This window comes from Ranitomeya variabilis, chromosome 7 (genome assembly GCF_051348905.1).
Source record: "Ranitomeya variabilis isolate aRanVar5 chromosome 7, aRanVar5.hap1, whole genome shotgun sequence".
NCBI classification, from domain to species: domain Eukaryota; kingdom Metazoa; phylum Chordata; class Amphibia; order Anura; family Dendrobatidae; genus Ranitomeya; species Ranitomeya variabilis.
Window position 1 is genome coordinate 228,121,049 of NC_135238.1, and position 27,320 is coordinate 228,148,368.

Here is a 27,320-nt window from a genome sequence, read left to right on the forward strand (position 1 = left end):
CTCACCAGGCCACCTGATAGTCCAGATCCTCAGACGGGCTGTAGCTTCCCCAAACGCAGTGCCATCACGGACTCTGCACACGCATCCTGTGTGCGCTATTCAGGACTTCCATCCCCATCTGGGACTGTCCAACACACAGGCCATGGCCTCTCCCATGTGCTCTTCAGGGATCTAGTCCTACTCCCAGGACCTCCCAACACAGAGGCCCTCCAGGACCTGGCACACAGACCACTCAGGTCCATCCATCTTTTTTCCCCATGTGACCCACATGGTCACATTATATACTTGTAGCCACTCCCATAGGTGGGAGGTGTGTGTGGCTAGTTCAACCATTACAACTACAGATATGCCTCCATGCATATCCTGAGGAGCACATGCAGTGCCCCCTAGCTGTAACAAGGGTCGCTACATCACACTGTGTTTAAATATTTTTGTAATCTGATTTGTGTGTGATACATCAGCACTAAATAGTCTAAGTTGGTGAAGTGAGAAAAATATAGGCATAAATTATTTACAGGAACAAATAACTACAAATTTGCATATGTAGTCACCCCTTTTGCAATGAAGCCCACAAAAATTTCTGTTGCAAGCAATTCCCTTCATAAGTCCCATGATTAGTGACCAGACGTCTCACTGTGTGCAATCTAAGTGTCACATGTCTGTGACTATATACACTTTACCTTTTCTGAAAGGCCACAGAGGCTGCAACAACATTAACAAAGAGGCTAACCAAACACCACCATGAAGACCAAGGAGACCTCTAAAACAAGACGGGGACAAAGTTGTTGAGAAGTACAAGTCAGGGTTGGATTATAAAAAAATATCCCAATCTCTGATGATCCCCCGGAGCACCATCAAAACTATTATCATCAAACAGCCACAACAAACCTGCCAAGAGAGGGCCACCCACCAAAACTTTCAGACTGGGCAAGGAGGGCATTAATTAGAGAGGCAGCACAAAGACCAAACAGTAACCCCGAAAGAGCTGCAGAGTTCCCGAGCAGAGACTGAAGTATCTGTCCATATAACCACAATAAGCTGTACACTCCATAGAGGTGGCCTTTATGGAAGAGTGGGCAGAAAAAAAGCCTTCACTTAGACACAATACTTGTTCTGAGTTTGCCAAAAGATGTGGGAGACTCCTCAAATGTATTGAGGAAGGTGCTGTGGTCAAATGAGATCAAAATTGAACTTTTTGGCCACCAAGGTAAACGCTATGTCTGGCGCCAAACTCTTCACCCCAAAAACACCATCCCCACAGTGAAACATGGTGGTGGCAGCATCATGCTGTAGGGATGTTTTTCAACAACAGGAACAGGGAAAATCATCTGAGTTGAGTGGAAGATGGATGGTGTGAAATACAGGGATATTCTTGAGCAATACTTGTTTCGGTCTCAGTGATTTGAGAGTGGGCCGGAGGTTCAACTTCCAAGACAATGACCCAAATCATACTACTAAAGCAACACTTGAGTGGTTTAAGAGGAAACAATGTAAAATTGTTGTGGGGTGGCCTAGTCAAAGCCCACACCTTAAATCAATTGAGAATCTGTGGTCAGACATGAAGATTGCTGATCACCAGAGGAATCCATCTAACTTGAAGGAGCTGGAGCAGTTTTGTCTTGACAAATGGGCAAAAATCCAAATGGCCAGATGTGGAAGGCTCAGAGACTTATCCAAAGCGACTTGCAGATGTAATCGCCGCAAAAGGAGGCTCTACAAAGTACTGACTTTAGAGGGATGAATAGATACACACACTGATTTGTTGCTTGCTTCATAATAAAAAGAAAACCAGATGTTCACAGTTGTAGGCACGTTCTATACATGAACTGATGCAAACCCTCCAAAAAATAGAGACATTCCATGTTGCAAAACACAAAAAATGCCAAGGGGGTGAATACTTAAGCAAGCCACTGTATTTTACACCTCATCTATCCATCCATCCATCCATCCAGAGGAAGGGCATGTAGCACTCCACATAAAGTTTACAAAAAGGGTGACTTTTTAACCCAGCTCAATGAGACTAACCCCACTTTTTTTTATACTCTTTATTTGGAGTGCTGCCACTTTTTTCGACTCCATTGTGTGAAAAATAGGTCAGTGTCTAGGTGCTGCCATTTTCCATCTCTATCTCAATTTGGGGGATATTTTTTCCAAAATTGGACACTTGAGTCTCCTCTGTACAGTTCGCTATAAGGAAGATATCAGGATAAGTGCAGACGATTGTCTAGAGAGCTGATGCTGAATGTGTAGAATATATTCTGGATATATTGCTTATGCTGCAGCTCGAGACCAAATCACTCAGCTCAGTCATCCATAAATGCAGAACCAACAGTGTCTTGTAATATTAATAACCGCTTGTCGCTCTGTCAGCATAAAACCAATTTAAAGTGCTTCTTCTCTTGTCGTCCGGACGGTCAGTGGCTGGGGGCTGTGATATAAGACCGCCTGCTCTACCCTTCAATTACAATCACACTTTATTATTACGGGTGTGAACAAGAACCAATCTATTTGTATTCCCTTTTAGCACCTGTAATAAAGTATTTTATGCCTTCTCAATGCACACAGCTAATTTTATCGGAGATTTCCCCTGAGACTTCAAGCTTTCTTATGTTGTTGGACAAAGGACAGAAGGAGAAGATCATTTTTATACAAGGAACAAAGTTAAATTATTATTTGAAGCAAATATGTTTTATAACCCAAACAAAAAAACATGGAGACAACTGGGAAATTATTTTTTAAATCAGGATTACAGTTATTTTCTGAACTTTCCAAGTCTCACGGAAAAGCTCAAACCAGTTAAGCAACTCCAACACAACTGACACGCTGTGTTATGATTGCAGGATCCGAGGGGGTGGGGTAGGACGTAGGAAGCTAATGAGAAAAAAGATAATCACTTTGTCTTGCTCCGCCCTCGCAGATCCTATACTAAGCATAACAGAATGGCCGTAATTTATCAACACTACCTAACGAGAGCTCTTTTCTTATTTCTCCAAGATATACATCACCTTAAGACATCCTTCCCTACTCACCTGAATGCCTGGGAAGCTCACATACAATAAAAATATCTTTCAGACTCCCAGAACTTTTAACGAATCCCCTGGGCAAACACCTAAACCTGGCAAAACCTCCAAAAAATGAGAACTTCAAGTAGCTTCCTTGTTAATGACTTTGGAAGATCTGGCATCCACATGAACATGAAGCATGAAGGGGGTATATTTTTTATCCAGCGCGGTGATTAGCACTGCAGCCTTTGCAGTGCCGGAGTCCTGGGTTCAAATCCCATCAAGAATAACATCTGCAAGTATGATCTCCCCATGTTGCGTGGGTTTCCTCCAGGTTCTCAGATTTCCTCCCATACTCCAAAGACATACTGATAGGGAATTTAGATTGTGAGCCCCATTGGGGGCAGCGATGATGAAGTAGGTACAGCGCTGCAGAATATAATAGTGCTATATAAGCTAAGCGTATTAAATAAAAATTGATATTTTTTTGCATCACACTTATCCACCTTCCATAAGTGTTGCACAAAGACAAATATTTCTTATGCTTGCAGGGGTTCAATCAATTGGATCACACCCATTCTAAGTATGCAGAGGCAGCAGCATTAGTTTCCTGTTGCATGGACTTAAAATATCAGCCTGTGCAGCAGCACACAGGATACGTGGTATCTTATTAGTCAGTGAGGTTGTGACTTGCACTGATCAGCGGAATGGTGAAATGTTATCCTTTTGAGGCATTTTTATATCCCGGTTACAAAATTGAGTGGCAGGTTGGATACCATAATGCCACACTAATAATTCTCCATTGGGGCTTACATGAAATAGCAGAGAGCAGCAGTAGATAGCACCATAGCAAATTAAATGTATAGATTGTCAAATATGAGCACTAAAGTTCCATTTTTACAGAGGTAAAAGTTCCTTGTACTGTTAATGGTGTGATCTCCACCAATCAACAAGCTGTCACTTATCTTGTGGATACGAGATCACTTTTTTTCACTTGACATCCTCTTTAAAAAGGCATTGCATTTGTTGGAAGGTAAAATATTTTAGGCACTTTTTTCTCCGCAGCTTGCCTGCATTGCAATACATTGCAAGCTGCTTGATGCAGTTCAGTGACAAATAAGACAGCAAGGCCATCCGAGGTCTGAACCTCCCACTTTCCTCCAATTTATTATTATTATTTATTTATATAGCACCATGGATTCCAATTACTTAACTAAGTTTAGTTTCACATTAAGCAGAGGCTCGCAAATGGGCTGAAAGGGAGCCCAAGTGTCAGGGTTGACACTGAAAAGCATCAAGCAGCTTGCATTGTAATTTAGCACATGCATGCTACAGGAGAAAAAAAACATTTACAATTCACACTAATCAGAGAAATGTTTTTTTTGTATTTTCAAAGAAAATATACATAATACAATAAAATAAAAGATGCAATGGCATCTATTGGCTCAATCGTTATGGATGTACAAAAGATAAAGATTAATCATTAATTTAAAGCATTAAAATAATAATGAAAGCTCCACTGTAAGAACAAGTATTTGAATGATCGCTTCTCTGCTACTACTATTTTTTTGTGTGCCTGGAAAGTGTTAGAGCAATGGAGTCTTGAAAGTAGAACTGTGCCCCTGGGTGGTCTTTCCAGTTCATTATTTTTTTTTATCTTTTCTTCCCATTTGATTTCCCCTTGTAAAGTCCTGAGTACATTGTACCTCCGCGAGCTGGAAGCTTTATAGAAGTATCACTTGTGCTGTGGGAGTGACAGGTAATAACTGCAGTCGGCACGCCGTGTTCCTGCGCTCCCTGACCTGCAAGGGCAGCAGAGACTACTAACACCTCTCTGGAAACTGCTCTTTTCAGTAAAAGCATTCAATGGCTTTCTGATGGCGATAATGTTATTGCCTTTACTGGGGCCTGTAATGAGCGATAGTAGCTGTTTATTACAGAAGGAAAAAAAGAAAAGAAATCTACAAAAGGAGAAAATACAAGTTATAGTTTCAGAACAGCACAGAAATACATTTTATATAAATTGAAATAATGTCACTAAAAGTGGGATCACCGAGATTTACATAATGTTATGGTGAAATGACTACATCTCAATTGTAGGCACAGCTGAAAACTAACAGATTCTAAAGTGCTGAACATACATTAGTCAGGTTTGAACTCGCAGAGGATAAAATAACGAGAACATTTACTAACAATCACAAATCTGTAAAATTTCACTTGACTTATCATGTAGTTACCGGTATGTCCCAAGCTTCAGCTAGATTAAATGCCTAATGAAAACCACTAGGAGAAGTTAGCTGCTTCCACCCTCACTTGTGTTAAATGGAGTCCTCCATCCTTGAACATTTCATACAGGAAACCTACAGTACGCTGTAACATTTTAAAAAATGGTCTTAAATTGCCTTAGGACTATGGCCAAAATGGCCTCAATCCCTGAAGTTGATTTCCACATAAGTGATTGCACATAGGAGCAGTATTATAGTAGTTATATTCTTGTATATAGGAGCAGTATTATAGTAGTTATATTCTTGTACATAGGGACAGTATTATAGTAGTTATATTCTTGTACATAGGAGCAGTATTATAGTAGTTATATTCTTGTACATAGGAGCAGTATTATAGTAGTTATATTCTTGTACATAGGGGGCAGTATTATAGTAGTTATATTCTTGTACATAGGAGCAGTATTATAGTAGTTATATTCTTGTACATAGGAGCAGTATTATAGTAGTTATATTCTTGTACATAGGGGGCAGTATTATAGTAGTTATATTCTTGTACATAGGGGCAGTATTATAGTAGTTATATTCTTGTACATAGGGGGCAGTATTATAGTAGTTATATTCTTGTACATAGGAGCAGTATTATAGTAGTTATATTCTTGTACATAGGAGCAGTATTATAGTAGTTATATTCTTGTACATAGGAGCAGTATTATAGTAGTTATATTCTTGTACATAGGAGCAGTATTATAGTAGTTATATTCTTGTACATAGGAGCAGTATTATAGTAGTTATATTCTTGTACATAGGAGCAGTATTATAGTAGTTATATTCTTGTACATAGGGGCAGTATTATAGTAGTTACATTCTTGTACATAGGGGGCAGTATTATAGTAGTTACATTCTTGTACATAGGGGCAGTATTATAGTAGTTATATTCTTGTACATAGGAGCAGTATTATAGTAGTGATATTCTTGTACATAGGGGCAGTATTATAGTAGTTATATTCTTGTACATAGGGGACAGTATTATAGTAGTTATATTCTTGTACATAGGGGCAGTATTATAGTAGTTATATTCTTGTACATAGGGGCAGTATTATAGTAGTTATATTCTTGTACATAGGGGGCAGTATTATAGTAGTTATATTCTTGTACATAGGAGCAGTATTATAGTAGTTATATTCTTGTACATAGGAGCAGTATTATAGTAGTTATATTCTTGTACATAGGAGCAGTATTATAGTAGTTATATTCTTGTACATAGGAGCAGTATTATAGTAGTTATATTCTTGTACATAGGAGCAGTATTATAGTAGTTATATTCTTGTACATAGGAGCAGTATTATAGTAGTTATATTCTTGTACATAGGGGCAGTATTATAGTAGTTATATTCTTGTACATAGGAGCAGTATTATAGTAGTTATATTCTTGTACATAGGAGCAGTATTATAGTAGTTATATTCTTGTACATAGGAGCAGTATTATAGTAGTTATATTCTTGTACATAGGAGCAGTATTATAGTAGTTATATTCTTGTACATAGGAGCAGTATTATAGTAGTTATATTCTTGTACATAGGAGCAGTATTATAGTAGTTATATTCTTGTACATAGGGGCAGTATTATAGTAGTTACATTCTTGTACATAGGGGGCAGTATTATAGTAGTTACATTCTTGTACATAGGGGCAGTATTATAGTAGTTATATTCTTGTACATAGGAGCAGTATTATAGTAGTGATATTCTTGTACATAGGGGCAGTATTATAGTAGTTATATTCTTGTACATAGGGGACAGTATTATAGTAGTTATATTCTTGTACATAGGGGCAGTATTATAGTAGTTATATTCTTGTACATAGGGGCAGTATTATAGTAGTTATATTCTTGTACATAGGAGCAGTATTATAGTAGTTATATTCTTGTACATAGGGGGCAGTATTATAGTAGTTATATTCTTGTACATAGGAGCAGTATTATAGTAGTTATATTCTTGTACATAGGAGCAGTATTATAGTAGTTATATTCTTGTACATAGGAGCAGTATTATAGTAGTTATATTCTTGTACATAGAGGCAGTATTATAGTAGTTATATTCCTGTACATAGAGGCAGTGTTATAGTAGTTATATTGAGCATTATTTTAAATTTTATCCCTGCTTATTCTATCCACGTGTATACTTCTAACCCCAAGTCATGATGGGTGCAAAGATAAAAATGCAAAAATGGTATTAAGCAGGGTTTGATTTCTAAATGTCATATAACTTAAGAAACATTACTGTATCATTGATATTAAAATATCCATCGTGACAAGAATTGCCCTTTAATAATAAGATGTTTTCATTTAAAGTGGCAGTAAGAGGGCAGGAGCAAGGATCGGGCATTGTGTCTTTCTTCTGCCCCTTTCGCCTCCTATTGACGCTGACACACATTGACCCTTTTAAAGCCGAGTGTCTGCAGGCTGCGATAAGAAAGTTATTGCAGCATTCGATGTAACATGCAGGAGCTCAGGAAAACTCTGCCCGGTCTATTCTTTCAGCGCTGACCCTTCAAACACAAACAGGCTTTATCTCCCAGTAACGGTGTTTCGGCTTTTCTGCACATACCCCGTATGATTATCTTGATCCAGCTGTAACTGCAGCCATTTTATAATAGGAACATCTCATGTAAGCTGGATCGCCTTATCACAGACCTTACAGAACTGCGCTACTGGTAAATGAAACAAGATTATCTATAATAGTGAGCTAACCTGCAAGATATAATCGGGTCGGCGGAGAATGCAGTCAGCGGAGACAAAATAGGACAGTTTATGAGAGAGCAATAAATGGTTTTACACTAGACAAAGGGGAAAAGGATCTAACATTTTATGTCGTTTTATCGATGCATTGTGAAAAATGCCAATATGCATAAAAAGAGGACACTGTTCTTTTTCTTACTGATGTAATAGTTTAAAATGACCCTTCAGCTATGTAAGAAATATCAGTGCAAAATTATACCGATCTTTATTTCCTTCAATCTAGGGAGGTTCAAAAGTCTGAACATAGTATATATATACTAGCTGTTTCCAGCCAGCTAACGCTTGGCACGCTCATTGCTATCTAATTAATGCGGCTAGTGATTAAACTAAAGTAAATAATGACAACATTCAATAGTGCTTACGCAGGTGGAAATTAACTTAAAATGAAGTTAATAACAATAATAATTAAAAATCAGAATAATACTAATACATTTTATTCACAGTGTAAAATTAAAACCAAACTGGATTCGTGTGGTAATGTGTGGGGACGGAGTCTCGTATGGTAATGTGTGGGGACAGAGCCTCATGTGGTAATGTGTGGGGACGGAGTCTCGTATGGTAATGTGTGGGGACGGAGCCTAGTGTGGTAATGAGTGAGGACGGAGCCTCGTGTGGTAATGTGTGAGGACGGAGCCTCGTGTGGTAATGTGTGAGGACGGAGCCTCATGTGGTAATGTAGGGGGAGGAGCCTCATGTGGTAATGTGTGAGGACTGAGAGCCTCGTGTGGTAATGTGGAGGGACGGAGCCTCGTATGGTAATGTGTGGGGACGGAGCCTCGTGTGGTAATGTGTGGGGACAGAGCCTCGTGTAGTAATGTAGGGGGAGGAGCCTCATGTGGTAATGTGTGAGGACTGAGCCTCGTGTGGTAATGTGTGGGGACAGAGCCTCGTGTGGTAATGTGTGGGGACGGAGCCTCGTGTGGTAATGTGTGGGGACGGAGCCTCGTGTGGTAATGTGGAGGGACGGAGCCTCATGTGGTAATGTGTGGGGACGGAGCCTTGTATGGTAATGTGTGGGGACGGAGCCTCGTGTGGTAATGTGTGGGGACGGAGCCTCGTGTGGTAATGTGGTGGGGGCGGGATTATGTGTGGTAATGTGGTGGGGGGGCGGGATTGTGTGTGGTAATGTGCTGGGGGGGCGGGATTGTGTGTGGTAATGTGCTGGGGGGCGGGATTGTGTGTGGCAATGTGGTGGGGGTGCGGTATTGTGTGTGGTAATGTTGTGGGGGGCGGGGTTATGTGTGGTAATGTGGTGAGAGAGAGATGGAGATATATATATATATATATATATATATATATATATATATATATATATATATATATATATATATATATATATATATCGTATGTACTCGAGTATAAGCCAAGATTTTCAGCCCATTTTTTAAGCTGAAAGTGCCCCTCTCGGCTTATACTCGAGTCATTGTCCCAGGGGGTTGGCAGGGGAGGGGGAGCTGTGGCTGTTACATACTCACCTGCTCCTGGCGCGGTCCCTGCATCTCCGATTGTCTCCGGGCACCGGCAGCTTCTTCCAGCATTGAGCAGTCTCATGGTACTGCTCATTACAGGAATGAATATGGACGCGACTCCACTCCCATAGGGGTGGAGCCGCATATTCATTACTGTAATGAGCGGTACCGTGTGACCGCTCAACACTGAAAGAAGCTGCCGGCGCCCGGAGAGTCCATCAGAGAAGCTGCCAGGGACCGCGTCGGGAGCAGGTGCGTATAATGGGGAGGGGGAGCACGGAGATATTCACCTGTCCCCGTTCCACCGCTGGGCGCCACTCCGTCTTCCGCGTCATCTGCCTGTGATGCTCAGGTCAGAGGGTGGGTTGACATGGTTAGTGTGCGCCCACTGCCACAGCGTCAGTGCAGAGGATGCGGAATACGGACCAGCGCCCGGTGGTGGAACAGGGAAAGGTGACTATAGCAAGTGCCGGGGGCCTGAGCGACGAGAGGTGAGTATCTCATTTTTTTTTTTAATCGCAGCAACAGCATATGGGGCATAATAGTCTATGCAGCATCTTATGGGGCCTTAATCAACATTTGTGCAGCATTGTATGGGGCATATTTTAATATGGAGCATCTTATGGAGCCCACCATAAACTTTATGGAGCATTATAGGGGGGTGTATTTTGTATGGAGCATCTCATGGGGCCCATCATGAACTGTATGGAGCATTATATGGGGCTCCAGCGTGATAAAATTCTGACTGCTTATAGCCACCACTAGAGGGAGCTTACAGAAGATAAATTTCTACACAGTATTAAAATGGTTTTGCAACATACCGTAAATAAAAAGCAAATACAGCAGCATATCGTATTCAATAATATTTAAAGATGGACTCAACTTTTAAATTTGTAGACTCACTTTGTTTACATCTCAGAAGCAAAGACATGCTGTCACATGACCACTGACGCCAATCAATGACTTCAGCATTCATACTGAAAATTAGGGCATGCTATAATACTGCCCCATAATATTCAAAAATCTCACTGCTATATTACTACTCTTATGTACAAGAATATAACTACTATAATGCTGCTCCTATGTACAAGGATATAACTACTATAATACTGCTCCTATGTACAAGAATATAACTACTATAATACTGCCCCTATGTACAAGAATATAACTACTATAATACTGCCCCCTATGTACAAGAATATAACTACTATAATACTGCTCCTATGTACAAGAATATAACTACTATAATACTGCTCCTATGTACAAGAATATAACTACTATAATGCTGCTCCTATGTACAAGAATATAACTACTATAATACTGCCCCTATGTACAAGAATATAATTACTATAATACTGCTCCTATGTACAAAAATATAACTACTATAATACTGCCCCCTATGTACAAGGATATAACTACTATAATACTGCCCCTATGTACAAGAATATAACTACTATAATACTGCCCCCTATGTACAAGAATATACCTACTATAATACTGCTCTCCTATGTACAAGAATATAACTACTATAATACTGCCCCTATGTACAAGAATATAACTACTATAATACTGCCCCTATGTACAAGAATATAACTACTATAATACTGCCCCTATGTACAAGAATATAACTACTATAATACTGCTTCTATGTACAAGAATATAACTACTATAATACTGCCCCTATGTACAAGAATATAACTACTATAATACTGCCTCCTATGTACAAGAATATAACTACTATAATACTGCTCCTAAGTACAAGAATATAACTACTATAATACTGTCCCCTATGTACAAGAATATAACTACTATAATACTGCTCCTATGTACAAGAATATAACTACTATAATACTGCCCTATGTACAAGAATATAACTAGTATAATACTGCCCCTATGTACAAGAATATAACTACTATAATACTGCTCCTATGTACAAGAATATAACTACTATAATACTGCTCCTATGTACAAGAATATAACTACTATAATACTGCTCCTATGTACAAGAATATAACTACTATAATACTGCTCCTATGTACAAGAATATAACTACTATAATACTGCCCCTATGTACAAGAATATAACTACTATAATACTGCCTCCTATGTACAAGAATATAACTACTATAATACTGCTCCTATGTACAAGGATATAACTACTATAACACTGCTCCTATGTACAAGAATATAACTACTATAATACTGCCCCCTATGTACAAGGATATAACTACTATAATACTGCCTCTATGTACAAGGATATAACTACTATAACACTGCTCCTATGTACAAGAATATAACTACTATAATACTGCCCCCTATGTACAAGGATATAACTACTATAACACTGCTCCTATATACAAGAATATAACTACTATAATACTGCCCCCTATGTACAAGGATATAACTACTATAATACTGCTCCTATGTACAAGAATATAACTACTATAATACTGCCCTATGTACAAGAATATAACTATTATAATACTGTCCCTATGTACAGGAATATAACTACTATAATACTGCCCCTATGTACAAGAATATAACTACTATAATACTGTCCCTATGTACAAGAATATAACTACTATAATACTGCCCCCTATGTACAAGGATATAACTACTATAACACTGCTCCTATGTACAAGAATATAACTACTATAATACTGGCCATTATGGACAGAAATTTACTATGAGTTTTGCAGATATTAATACATTCGACTGTTAGATTTTTTTCTGCACTTCTTCCTCCTATCCCGTCTGGTAATTAGATGAACATCTGACTGAGAATTTCCCACTTCCCACAATGCACAGGCCTGGATCTTCTAATTGTTTGACAACTTTTCTTGTTTGAAACTAAGACTACATGGATACAAATCCTTTCCCCGCCTTTACAATTAAATCCATTCAATGATAAATGGCAGCTCTAAAAATAATTCTGTATTTCTTCTTACCAGAATGACTACAGAGAGTGGGCTCAACTATTCTGCCAGTTAAATCATAACAAGCGATGGCTCGGAGTCGGATGCCTCCGCCGCAGCCTTTCATGTTTCCCCGAGTTCTCACTCCCAGCTGCATCTCATTTCTTGCATCTTGTATTATGCAGTCCGACCAATTTCCATACGGCTGAGATTTATATACTTCACAGGCGCACGCCTCTGTCTCCAGTAACGGATAAGCCTCTGCGTTCTGACATCTGTCCCGCTTCTTGCTTCTCCCTGTAACCAGAGCAGAATAGTATTAATGAAATCTAGAATAATGTAAAGGGTTAGAGCACTCAGCTAAACGCACAAACATTCATCTTTTCAGGTGTCTTAACGTTTAAGGGCAGTTATCATAGCAAGGACGTCGGCAAAACAAGTGATAGATTTTTGTACAAAATAGAGTGGATAGCAGTTTAGAATTAATCTGGCAACATTCGATTTCATCAGTTTGCTTTAATTTGACCAGAAAATTCTATGTACGTTCATGTTTTTAGCTAGAAATCGAATATTCCTAAGTATGATTAAGGCCCTGTAGACCCCAGGGCATTTATAACAAAGTGTAAAACATAAATAAATACTTACCTGCACTCCTCCATGAAGTTCTTATCAGTATCTTTAATGATAGGCTTACAGTGTCATCTTTGATCATTTTTATTCTGTGTTGGGACTTCCGATGCAGAGTAGGTGTTTAATGTCACAATACACGTCCTAAAAGGTCCAGCCAGATCCCCGGACAATGCACTGGTTGGTGCAGAAAAGCTCAATGGAAGAGTGAAGGTACCCAGATAGAATGTGTCACCAAAGGCGGCAGGAAGTTGCCAGATGGAGCTTTGTAGAGGACCAGACAGAGGGCTGCAATGGCAGGACAGCCAAGCCCCAAAAGGAGAGAAAATTTTATTTTTTATTTATTTTATTTATTTATTATACTCACTGATATAGCACCATTAGTTCCACAGCGCTTTACAAACATTATTGGCACTGTCCCCGATGGGGCTCACAATCTACATTCCCTATCAGTATGTGGAATGTGGGAGGAAACCGGAGCACCCGGAGGAAACCCACATAAACACGGAGAGAACATACAAACTACTTGCAGCTGTTGTTCTTGGTGGAATCTGAACCCAGGACCCCAGTGCTGCAAGGCTGCCGTGCTAACCACTGAGCCACTCCCATTTGGGAGTCCTTTGTAATTCAGAAAAATGATTGTGGTCAGCTGCTATTTTCCTTAATTCACACAAAGCAAATCTAAATATATTATATTATACGATAGGTCTCTTGAAAATAAGCAGACAGTGTCGTCCTGCTTAGATCGCCAGCTGATACCTTTGGTTAAACCTGGCTGTAAAGTATTAAATTTCCCTGCAGCGCCATCACTGGTGTAATGAAGCATTACATAGTGGTTAGTAAAATCAATAGGTTGTCTCTGAACCCTTATACAGTCCTCCAGAATGAGAGACGCTCTTTGCATCCACTCTGGCTAAAATATGGAGATTGAGGACACTGGACCCCATGTGCAAAAGCAGAATTCCATAACTGAGCTTGATAATACTGAAATATCTAAACTGCACTATCCTTTAAAAAAAAAAATTGTCCAGAGGCTTTTTCGGATTAGGGCAGCACGCAGTAGTCACAGGCACTCTTATACGTAAATGTCACATACTCATTTTCATTAAATTACATTTTAGGAGCCCTACGGAAGAGATCCCTGATCTATTACTGTTTTGAAGGTGGTTCTTCCACAACCAACTTTATAGATTATGAATCTATGATGACTAAGGATCCTGAGTAATCCACTACTCCTAAGATCGGGGAGCCCAAAATCCACTATGCAGAAGAACCAGGAGTGAGCATGTGCAATCGCCACACCTATAGACAGTGAATGGGGCAGTGGTTGCACATGCTCACTACTCATCTCTTCACACAGTGGATTTTGAGTTCCTAGTTTGATGAATAGTGGGGAGTCTCCCCCCAGTGCATAAGGTGTACGTATATATTGTATGTCCTTCAGGGGAATAACTATAATAGACGCAAGGATTAAAATCACACCCGTAAACCCAGGGGCCCAAAAAGTCCCTTTGGTCCATATGAGAAAACCAATACTATTAAAGACCCTTGATAGTTGGGGACCCTGTTTATTTTGCATGGAGACCCATGAGGTTGGAGCAGTGCCGGGTATTAACATGCGAGACTCGGCCGTGTTTCTCTCCTGTGTGATCCCGGCCAAATAGGTGTTTCCATATGAAATCTACCAGAGGCAAGCCACCTCTCTCAAAAAGGCCCCGACATTCAGGATCCGCTTTTTCCCGCTATAGTATATACAGATGTTTCCTATCTGATACTTCCTCTTGGTTCAACTGGAAATGTGTGGCGTGAGAATAATAGGATTTCACAATACTCTGTTGGGAGTCATTTATTCTATAGGTGTCTACATGTGACCATCCAACGGTTAGGACATGAATTGCAGCTTGCAAAGCATGCGACCATAAAGTGCTTATGTTGAATCGTGAGAAATAAACGTACAACAATGATTGGTCATAAAAAGGCTTTGTGAAATTTATGGTTGCATACATCTATAATTCAAGTTTGTTTTTATTTACCAATAGTCCACCTCGGGCATAAAAGACTTTCCCTTTCTCTTGCTCAACTCCTAAAATGCCGATTTTCATCCCTCCTTGTACTTTGGACATGGATCTGAGCCGAACTCCAGAGGATGATAAAGAATGGAATTACTCGTTAGAAATGACGCTGCACCGCAACAGTCAATCAAGAAATAAGGGAAAGACCAGCCGTAAATCAAAGAACAGGCACTGAACGCCATTGTGCCGCTTTGCTAATACGCAGGTTACGCCGACTATTTATGTTCCCCAATTACATGCCCCGTGTAAAACAATTACTCTGCCTTTGTTTTCAATAAACATTTCAAGTGTTATTCACAATTTTCTGCTGTCCCCGGCGGCGTATTCACACCAAAGCAATAAATGAAATTTAACGTGGAGCTGAGATTTTCTGTACACAATTCTTTTTGAAGTTTTAAAGCCCATGAAGGTGAAGCGGAGAAGGATTATGCTTTTTATGTTTTTTTTTTTAATTGATGTTTTATGCCGTTTGTTCTAATGAAGTTGGATTTATACGCCGGCAGGATCTTCTAATCAAGTCAGAGTTATAGATTCATTAAGGCTTGTAATGAACTGGAGTTGAAAAACTTGCTGTAAGATCAAGTGGAACGGGTTATGGAGCTGCCGTGGGCCCGGCTGGGTCATAAAATCGAGACCTGCATGGTTAGTCTTAGCAATTGTTCTGTCGCGGACTGTTTTGATTGAATCAAGCAGCATCAACGCGAGTTAGAAATATTCTGGTGCGGAATTGGCAGCCAATCCTTGTCCAATACACAGAAAAAGTCACTTGCAAATTTATCTCCAGATTCTACCCTCTCAAGACTAAAGTCCCGGCTGAAAGTCTGCAGCATATGACTGAGATTTGTAAAATTCTGCTGCTGAAAATCCGCAGGGGGACCATCGTCTGTGGATTTACTCTAAACACTGATCTTTAGCAGATATAGTCATGGCCGAAAGTGTTGGCACCCTTCAAATTGTTCCAGAAAATTATTACAATTACACATGTTTATTATCTTTGTGTGTATTGGAACAACAAGAAAAAAAAGGCAAATTTGACATCATTTCACTCAAAACCTCAAACAGGGACCGAACAAAATTGTTGGCACCCTCAACTTAATATTTGGCTGCACACCCTTTGGAATAAATAACTGCAATCATCGCTTCCTATAATCATCAACAAGCTTCTTACTCCTCTCAGCTTGAATTTTGGAGAGCTCTTCTTTTGAAAACTGCTCCAGGTCTCTCATATTCCGTCTTCTTCCAATAGCAATCTTAAGATCTCTCCACAGGTGATCAATGAGATTTAGATCCGGACTCATTGTTGCCACTTCAGAACTCTCCAGTGCTTTGTTTCCATCCATTTCTGGGAGCTTCTTTATGTCTGTTTGGGGTCATTGTTCTGCTGGGAAACCCATGACCTAGGACACAAACCCAGCTTTCTGACACTGAGAACTACATGGAAATCCAAAATCCTTTGGTAATCTTCAGATTTCATGATGCCTTGAACACAGTCACCCAGTGTTAGAAGCAGCAAAACAACCCCAAAACAGCTTTGATCCTCCACCCTATTTGACTGTAGGTACTGTGTTCTTTTCTTTGTAGGCCTCATTACACTTTCAGTAAACAGTAGAATGATGTGCTTTACCAAAAAGCTTTATTTTGGTCTCATCTGTCCACAAAATTCTTTCGCAGAAGGATTATGGCTTACTCACATACATTTTGGCAAACTGCAGTCTAGGTTTTTTATGTTTCTGTGTCAGCAATGGGTCATCCTGGGTCTCCTGGCATAGTGTTTCACGTCAATCAAATGTCGATAGTAGATTCTTGAAGAAAAGGGGGATCCTCCAGCGATGAACAGGTGAGTACATATTTAAACTTCACATTTATTACTACAAATGAGAGCTGATCAATCTACGTGTTTCAGAGAGGCTATATATCAAAACGAATAGGTTGATCAGGTCCCATGTGGATTTATGATCATCACTATCTACTGTTTTAATCCATTTGCAATAAATGTGAAGTTTAGTATTTGCTCATCTCACCAGTTGATTTCTGGAGTATCCCCTTTTCTTCAAGAATCCATAGAATATATGATTACTTGATGTTTTACTACTTAGGACTCCACCAATCACAAAATCAGGGATCTGCACAATCATGTCTGAATAGAACAGCCATCAGGTTGTGCATATCCCTTCACAGGTGAATGCAACGACTTTCAGATAAGGCCCCATTGTCGGGCAAGCAGTGGAGAGCAGATAATGGTACAAATCCTTTAAGGCTGGTAATCATCATGCTCATAACATATTAGACTCGGTCAAACATCTGCATTTTATAGACATCACTCATAGACTTCTATATTCATATACAGAGGTTGTTCTGTATGAATCCTGCAGGAACTGCAGCATGCTCTATCATATGTGATATTATGGAGATATGCCCTTGAAGGAGAACAATGCAATGGCATATGGCGAGCCTACTGCCCGACACTGTATACAGGGACCCCATATACCTTTATGACTTCTTATGCTGCAATGGGTGGCCAATTAACCTCCCGTAGATAACGGAATGTGGCAACACTGCCACTAATATCAAAACCAAAATGTGACTATAATTGTCAGATATTGCATCATTTGGACTAAAAAAAATAGCCATTTTTCAAGGGGTTATCCACAGTTTAATAAGGGTGTCTGCTTTTTTATACAATGACTAATAACAATTCTATACACAGTAGATAACACAGGACCCACCATTCACAATAGGTGATGTCACAGCTCACCTCCTCCTCCTGTACAATGACTGATAACACCTCTAAATACAGTAGATAACACAGGATCCACCATTCACAATAAGTGATGTCACAGCTCACCTCCTCCTCCTGTACAATAACACCTCTATATACAGTAGATAACACAGGATCCACCATTCACAATAGGTGATGTCACAGCTCACCTCCTCCTCCTGTACAATAACTGATAACACCTCTATATACAGTAGATAACACAGGATCCACCATACACAATAAGCGATGTCACAGCTCACCTACTCCTCCTGTACAATGACTAATAACACCTCTATATACAGTAGATAACAGAGGATCCACCATTCACAATACGTGATGTCACAGCTCACCTCCTCCTCCTCCTGTACAATGACTAATAACACCTCTATATACAGTAGATAACACAGGATCCACCATTCACAGTAGATGATGTCACAGCTCACCTCCTCCTCCTCCTGTACAATGACTGATAACACCTCTATATACAGTAGATAACACAGGACCCACCATTTACAATAGGTGATATCACAACTCACCTCCTCCTCCTGTACAATGACTGATAACACCTCTATATACAGAAGATAACACAGGATCCACCATTCACAGTAGGTGATATCACAGCTCACCTCCTCCTCCTGTACAATGACTGATAACACCTCTATATACAGGAGATAACACAGAATCCACCATTCACAATAGGTGATGTCACAGCTCACTTCCTCCTCCTCCTGTACAATCACTGATAACACCTCTATATACAGTAGATAACATGATCCACCATTCACAATAAGTGATGTCACAGCTCACCTCCTCCTCCTGTACAATGACTGATAACACCTCTATATACAGTAGATAACACAGGATCCACCATTCACAATAGGTGATATCACAGCTCACCTCCTCCTCCTGTACAATGACTGATAACACCTCTATATACAGTAGATAACAGAGGATCCACCATTCACAATAGGTGATATCACAGCTCACCTCCTCCTCCTGTACAATGACTAATAACACCTCTATATACAGTAGATAACAGAGGATCCACCATTCACAATAGGTGATGTCACAGCTCACCTCCTCCTCCTGTACAATGACTGATAACACCTCTATATACAGTAGATAACATGATCCACCATTCACAATAGGTGATGTCACAGCTCACCTCCTCCTCCTGTACAATGACTGATAACACCTCTATATACAGTAGATAACACATGATCCACCATTCACAATAAGTGATGTCACAGCTCACCTCCTCCTCCTGTACAATGACTGATAACACCTCTATATAGAGTAGATAACACAGGACCCACCATTCACAATAGGTGATATCACAGCTCATCCCACCCCGTACAATCATCTCTGCACAGATCACAGTGCATGCATTCAGCCATTTTCCATAGAAGTTAATGAGTTGTTTCCGGTCTACAATTTTGATGTAAAGCAAATCCCTGGAGATTTGGGGACAAGGTTAGAAAGCTCTGGGTAAATGGTGACGGTACCACTGCTATGGACATATATAGGCTGAAGGTGTGAGGTCTGCTTCCCCTGGCTATGGGAACAAGTGCAGGGTGGGCTCCAGCAGAAGAATGAAGTGTCAGTGAAAGGATCATCTCTTATTATGAATTAATATTACTATTCAGTTAACAGAAAAGTAATTTATTGTTAATTACATCAGCTGTAGACAGGATTGCTGCAGTAAATTAATCTACTCAGCACAATTAACATCGCAGCGGGACACAACAGCTGTATCTCAGGAGGATGCCAAGTATGGCGGTGCAGAAACCCGTTATATTCAGTAAGCATTTTCTAGGTGAGAGACGGTGAAGCAGAAAATGATGTAATACTGCATACCGTACATGAGACTACTGCTCTTTATCTATGATATGTCCAACAACTTACAGCATCAAAGGGGTTATCTGGCCTGCGGTGTAACGCAGTCGGTTTAACGGACTGCTAAAAACGCTATGTGGGCGGCGGGCGCTGACTGGGGTGGGGAGTAGGGAGCGGCCATTTCGCGGCCGGACTGTGTCTGTCGCTGATTGGTCGCGGCCGCTGGCAGCGACCAATCAGCGACTTGGGATTTCAGTGACAGACAAACAGACAGACAGACAGAAAAACAGACGGAAGTGCCCCTTAGATGATTATATAGATTCTGAAAAATTCTAAGCCGAATTTTCTCACTATCTCCTGCTTGAAAGAAATTTGTTGGCCACTGTAAATCAATGTAGAGTGACTCCACCGGCAGAATAGCGAATGCAGCTCTGGAGTATAATGCAGGATGTAAGTCAGGATCAGTAATGTAATGTATGTACACAGTGACTCCACCGGCAGAATAGCGAATGCAGCTCTGGAGTATAATGCAGGATGTAAGTCAGGATCAGTAATGTAATGTATGTACACAGTGACTGCACCAGCAGAATAGTGAGTGCAGCTCTGGGGTATAATACAGGATGTAACTCAGGATCAGTAATGTAATGTATGTACACAGTGACAGCACCAGCAGAATAATGAGTGCAGCTCTGGAGTATAATACAGGATGTAACTCAGGATCAGTAATGCAATGTATGTACCCAGTGACTGCACCAGCAGAATAGTGAGTGCAGCTCTGGAGTATAATACAGGATGTAACTCAGGATCAGTAATGTAATGTATGTACACAGTGACTGCACCAGCAGAATAGTGAGTGCAGCTCTGGAGTATAATACAGGATGTAAGTCAGGATCAGTAATGTAATGTAAGTACACAGTGACTGCACCAGCAGAATAGTGAGTGCAGCTCTGGAGTATAATACAGGATGTAACTCAGGATCAGTAATGCAATGTATGTACACAGTGACTGCACCAGCAGAATAGCAGCTCTGGAGTATAATACAGGATGTAAGTCAGGATCAGTAATGTAATTTATGTACAGAGTGACTGCACCAGCAGAATAGTGAGTGCAGCTCTGGAGTATAATACAGGATGTAACTCAGGATCAGTAATGTAATGTATGTACAGAGTGACTGCACCAGCAGAATAGTGAGTGCAGCTCTGGAGTATAATACAAGATGTAACTCAGGATCAGTACAGGATCAGTAATGTAATGTATGATTAGTGCAGGGTACGTAATGGACTTGATTTAATTAATGACTATGGAAGGTGCGTGGGAGTGAGTAACCTACCTGTGAGGGATCTTCTCCTTATTTTAGTTGAGGTGCAGTTTGGGGTACAAGAGGTAAATTTAGTCCAAGGGGTAAATGTACAATCCTCTTTGCAGGGGACGTTACACTCCTGTGCTGATGGTGGGACTGGATCGGCCCATCGAAGACATTCAGTCACATCAGCAGGACGATCATCAGCAGTGACACAGTTCACCTCTGGAAGACAGGACCACAATGGAGTTAATGTCTGAGCTCTTTAGAATCTTCCTCACAGTATATTACAGTAGAGTTAATCAGTTTTCTGTTTCAAAGTCGAGAATAGATACAGCAAGAAGAAAAAATATATAAAAAGGAAAAGAAAAGCCTGATGCTTCTGTGTCTGGCTACTAAGCAAGGGTGGAGCAATGTGGGGGCAAAGTAGGCAGTCGCCTACAGTACCACTGAAAACAAGGGATCCTTTTGTCCAGCAGAGGCTATGCGAACAATATGAACATGGTAGAGATGAGCAAATCTTCTAAGATTCAAAATCAACATTTTTACCAAATTCTTCCCAAAAATTTAATTTCTAGCGAATCAAGTAATTTCACCTTGCATGTATGCCAAATGCCCTGAAAAGACATAAGTAATGCTCTGAGGTCTCCCAGGACTGTATTCAACTGCTTTCAAGCTCTTTAAGACAAAGACAGGCTTAGTAATGTCGAAGTGACCTCAGCAAATATGGCTATGGGTAAATGGATGATAACCGTTCTGAACTGCTGGCTGTCACACATTATCTGCACAATTTGGTCAGTTTTTATGGCTTTCGCTCTCTTTCTCTATTGTTAAGCTGTGATGTTGTCTCACACTTCAGTTACCCCAGGAAATGACTGCTGCATTCCCTGCCTCAGCTTTTATACATGCTCCAATAGTCTTTCCTGTTATATAAAACCTGCAAAGCATTATGGGAAACCCCATCCAGCCGAGCTCTTTGACTTTTAAACTTTCTGTGGCTGATGCCATCTTTTTCAATATGTAAAATATTGTCGGCCGCCATTTTTGGCGATTCATGCAAATCGAACCTCAAATTGTTTGCCATCGCTGGAGCCAGAAAAATTGTATAAAATTCAGCATAAATTCAACTTGTTACAAATCATTTAGCTCACCTCTAGAAGATGTAAAGAAACACAGACTATAAATTATGGATAAATACATGGTCACCGTCAATAATAATTTTTTCCTCACTTTGACGATGCAGTCAGACGCCATATAAGACGATCACAATCCTCGGACTGGCTGGCGGCTCTTGTGACCGGAATGTGACAACATGTAATTCCATGCTGCTGTCACGCTTGAGTCAGAAGAGCCGACAGCCAGTCCGAGGATTGAAAAAATGCGGTCATCATCCTTTTTTTTTTTTTTTTTTTTTAACTTTTAGATTTAAAACAAATAATGGAATTGCAAAAAACATTTTTTGTTCTCCTTGAATGGTAGAGATACTTTTGTTCGACATTTTATGGTAATGCACAGCAGCTGTATATATTCCTCGCATCCAGACTACGGATACAAAGCCTTCAGTACAAAGTGGAATTCTTTCGTGAATGGCGCTGACAAGCAGCGGATCATAAAAAAGTACATTATATATATATTATTTTTTTATTTTCTTTTGTCACCATAGTAACTTGCTACATGTATCAGGTCGATGCACATTAAAGCACCAAAACGCTTTGTATCGTACCTTAGGAGAACCTATTTAAGAGAGGATTTAGTAGCTGCCGCTTCCGGAGAAGAAAGCCGCCCCACGCTGTGTGAAGAAAAAGTCTTTAAATGGAGCGAGATCTGTCATCCTCACAACCTGTGACTGTTAATAAGTGACATTCCTCACAGCGTGCCGGGGACCGCTAACACTCACTTCCGAACCTCTGAAATAAATGACAATGCCTGCTCTGTATAGGATCGCACCATGCGGCGGCCCTAGGCGCCATCTGTATAGATAAGACGGTGTCAGCAACTCTACGAGCCGTCTGATTGGTTGACAAATGACTGTTTTCAGAAGAAGAATCCTCTAAAATGAAAAACTTCCTTTTGGCAACTCTTCCTTTCGATACAATAAACCTACTGGAACCATGTTAAATGGAAAGTATCATATTACAGAAGTCTTTCTAAAAGCTCGTTAGCCCAGGTGTAGTAGTTCAGCATGGGCTCGGTCCCCGTTAATAGTCTTCCCGCCCATGAAGATCTCCACAATCATAAAAACTCATCAACCCAATATAAATCCACCATTACACTGCTCAAGTAATTCTAGCAATGTTACACCAAGATAATTCCAACCTACACTGCTGAAATAATATTAATAACAAAGTAATAGAACGGTTATATGGTGTAAACAGAATAAAAACTAATTAAAAATATACTAAGATTGTCATGCCATACATTGCTGAAATAATAACAACAAGAAATACACAGTTAATTCAGCACTCAGATAATATTTATAAGAATATTTGTCCAGATAATACCGCTATACATTGCTCAAATTATATTAATAACAAATGATACCACTAAGCGTTGCTTAAATAATATATGTAACATAATTAACCAAGTTAATACTGCCAGTCGTTGCTGAAATAATGTTACTAACATATGCCCAGATAATATTATTTTAGCAAGGTATGTCGATATTATCTGGGCATATTTTGGCAAACTTATTTCAGCAACGAATGGCAGTATTAACTTGGTAAATTATGTTACTTATATTATTTAAGCCACCTATAGTGGAATTTTCTGGGTATCATTTGTTATTAATATTTATATTATTTAAGCAACATATAGCGGGATTATCTGGGTATCATTTGTTAGTAGTATTATTTGAGCAATGTAGGTCAGTATTAACAAGACAAAATATACCCAGATAATAGGGTCACATGGTATAAATAATCTAAAAAAAAATAAATACAAAAAATAAATAAATAAAATATATATATATATATATATAAATTATATATATATATATATATATATATATATATATATATATATATATATATATTAAACAGATAATAAGTTTGCTTAAATAATATAACATAGGATGCGTAGATATTAAAACCATACATTGTTGACATAATATTGATAAAATATGCCCAGATAATACTACCATACATTGCTGAAATATAACTAAATAATTCAATGGTGAGATAATATGTATAATAAAATATGTCCAGATAATAGTGCTATAACTTACTCATATTAATAAATTATTCTCAGATAATAATGCCACACTATGCGCAATGTTAATAATAACAATATATACTTAGATAATACCACCATACATGGCTGAAATAATATTACGGTAATAAAATATATACAGAGAATTTACTGCTCAAAAGAAAATAGAGCAAGATAATATCGCCATATACGCTCAAGTGATTTTAATAAATTCTACCACATTAACAATATTGATAACAATTTAATATTAATTAGAAATATATGGCGGTATAATCTGGGTACAAAATGTTGCCATTACTTCAGTGACGTGTGGCGGCATCTTCTGGGAATAGTATGCCAATATTAATTTGAGCAATGTATGGCAGTATTATCTGGAGTATGTTGCTATTATTTCAGCACCGTATGTCAGTATTATTTTACCATAAATCATACCCAGATAATACAGGCTTTCTTTGCTCAAATGATAACATAATATATCGGAAATATCCCCATACATGGCCTTGAAGGAATCAATGTCCACTATCTGCACCAAGGTCCAGTTTGTGAGGTCTCGGAGATAACTGTGACTGGTGTCCGCACACAGCGCAGCCAATAATATAGAAGTGGTTTTATAACTTTCTAAGCAAAAAAAAAACAAACAGAAAATTGCATTTAAATTTCTCTCGGTGACACATCTGTCATTCGTGAAGGCCTCACAGACGTTTATTCACTTGCCAGGTTACCGCTGCAAGCTGGGAAATAAGCGCGGTGACAGCTGAGAGATGAGGGTTTCACTTTTCAAAGTTGTAGTAAATGTGCGTGGTGAATGGAATTTGTTTTAGAAACCTGTATCAGTAGACGCAGACGTATCCAGCGCTTTATGATATCCAATAGCCAGCTATGTCCTGCAGGCTGAATTACTGGTCTGTGTGGTCGGGATGAGCGAATAATACAGGGTGTAACTCAGGATCAGTAATGTATGTACACAGTGACTGCACCAGCAGAATAGTGAGTGCAGCTCTGGGGTATAATACAGGATGTAACTCAGGATCAGTAATGTAATGTATGTACACAGTGACTGCACCAGCAGAATAGTGAGTGCAGCTCTGGGGTATAATACAGGATGTAACTCAGGATCAGTAATGTAATGTACGGTATGTACACAGTGACTGCACTAGCAGAATAGTGAGTGCAGCTCTGGAGTATAATACAGGATGTAACTCAGGATCAGTAATGTAATGTATGTACACAGAGACTGCACCAGCAGAATAGTGAGTGCAGCTCTGGAGTATAATACAGGAGGTAATTCAGGATCAGTAATGTAATGTATGTACACAGTGACTGCACCAGCAGAATAGTGAGTGCAGCTCTGGAGTATAATACAGGATGTAACTCAGGATCAGTAATGTAATGTATGTACACAGAGACTGCACCAGCAGAATAGTGAGTGCAGCTCTGGAGTATAATACAGGAGGTAATTCAGGATCAGTAATGTAATGTATGTACACAGTGACTGCACCAGCAGAATAGTGAGTGCAGCTCTGGAGTATAATACAGGATGTAACTCAGGATCAGTAATGTAATGTATGTACACAGTGACTGCACCAGCAGAATAGTGAGTGCAGCTCTGGGGTATAATACAGGATGTAACTCAGGATCAGTAATGTAATGTATGTACACAGTGACTGCACCAGCAGAATAGTGAGTGCAGCTCTGGAGTATAATATAGGATGTAACTCAGGATCAGTAATGTAATGTATGTACACAGAGACTGCACCAGCAGAATAGTGAGTGCAGCTCTGGAGTATAATACAGGATGTAACTCAGGATCAGTAATGTAATGTATGTACACAGAGACTGCACCAGCAGAATAGTGAGTGCAGCTCTGGGGTATAATACAGGAGGTAATTCAGGATCAGTAATGTAATGTATGTACACAGTGACTGCACCAGCAGAATAGTGAGTGCAGCTCTGGAGTATAATACAGGATGTAACTCAGGATCAGTAATTTAATGTATGTACACAGTGACTGCACCAGCAGAATAGTGAGTGCAGCTCTGGAGTATAATACAGGATGTAACTCAGGATCAGTAATGTAATGTATATATACAGTGACTGCACCAGCAGAATAGTGAGTGCAGCTCTGGGGTATAATACAGGATGTAACTCAGGATCAGTAATGTAATGTATGTACACAGTGACTGCACCAGCAGAATAGTGAGTGCAGCTCTGGGGTATAATACAGAATGTAACTCAGGATCAGTAATGTAATGTATGTACACAGTGACTGCACCAGCAGAACAGTGAGTGCAGCTCTGGAGTATAATACAGGATGTAACTCAGGATCAGTAATGTAATGTATGTACACAGTGACTGCACCAGCAGAATAGTGAGTGCAGCTCTGGGGTATAATACAGGATGTAACTGAGGATCAGTAATGTAATGTATGTACACAGTGACTGCACCAGCAGAATAGTGAGTGCAGCTCTGGAGTATAATACAGGATGTAACTCAGGATCAGTAATGTAATGTATGTACACAGTGACTGCACCAGCAGAATAGTGAGTGCAGCTCTGGGGTATAATACAGGATGTAACTCAGGATCAGTAATGTAATGTATGTACACAGTGACTGCACCAGCAGAATAGTGAGTGCAGCTCTGGAGTATAATACAGGATGTAACTCAGGATCAGTAATGTATGTACACAGTGACTGCACCAGCAGAATAGTGAGTGCAGCTCTGGGGTATAATACAGGATGTAACTCAGGATCAGTAATGTAATGTATGTACACAGTGACTGCACCAGCAGAATAGTGAGTGCAGCTCTGGAGTATAATACAGGATGTAACTCAGGATCAGTAATGTAATGTATGTACACAGTGACTGCACCAGCAGAATAGTGAGTGCAGCTCTGGGGTATAATACAGGATGTAACTCAGGATCAGTAATGTAATGTATGTACACAGTGACTGCACCAGCAGAATAGTGAGTGCAGCTCTGGGGTATAATACAGGATGTAACTCAGGATCAGTAATGTAATGTATGTACACAGTGACTGCACCAGCAGAATAGTGAGTGCAGCTCTGGGGTATAATACAGGATGTAACTCAGGATCAGTAATGTAATGTGTGTACA

At 39.7% G+C, this 27,320-nt stretch overlaps 1 protein-coding gene across 3 annotated transcripts in view; it reads right to left on the reverse strand.

Annotated features, from left to right (window-relative positions):
* Positions 1-27,320, reverse strand: part of THSD7B (thrombospondin type 1 domain containing 7B) — a 453,156-nt gene that overhangs the window by 148,853 nt on the left and 276,983 nt on the right. For 2 of the 3 annotated variants that reach the window (XM_077273033.1, XM_077273032.1), the window contains exons 13-14: positions 21,029-21,223; positions 12,439-12,702 (exon numbers count right to left, since the gene is read on the reverse strand). In XM_077273033.1, the coding sequence (XP_077129148.1) occupies positions 12,439-12,702; positions 21,029-21,223 (459 nt within the window). The remainder of the gene's footprint in view (positions 1-12,438; positions 12,703-21,028; positions 21,224-27,320) is intronic. The other variant, XM_077273034.1, reaches the window with a different exon arrangement.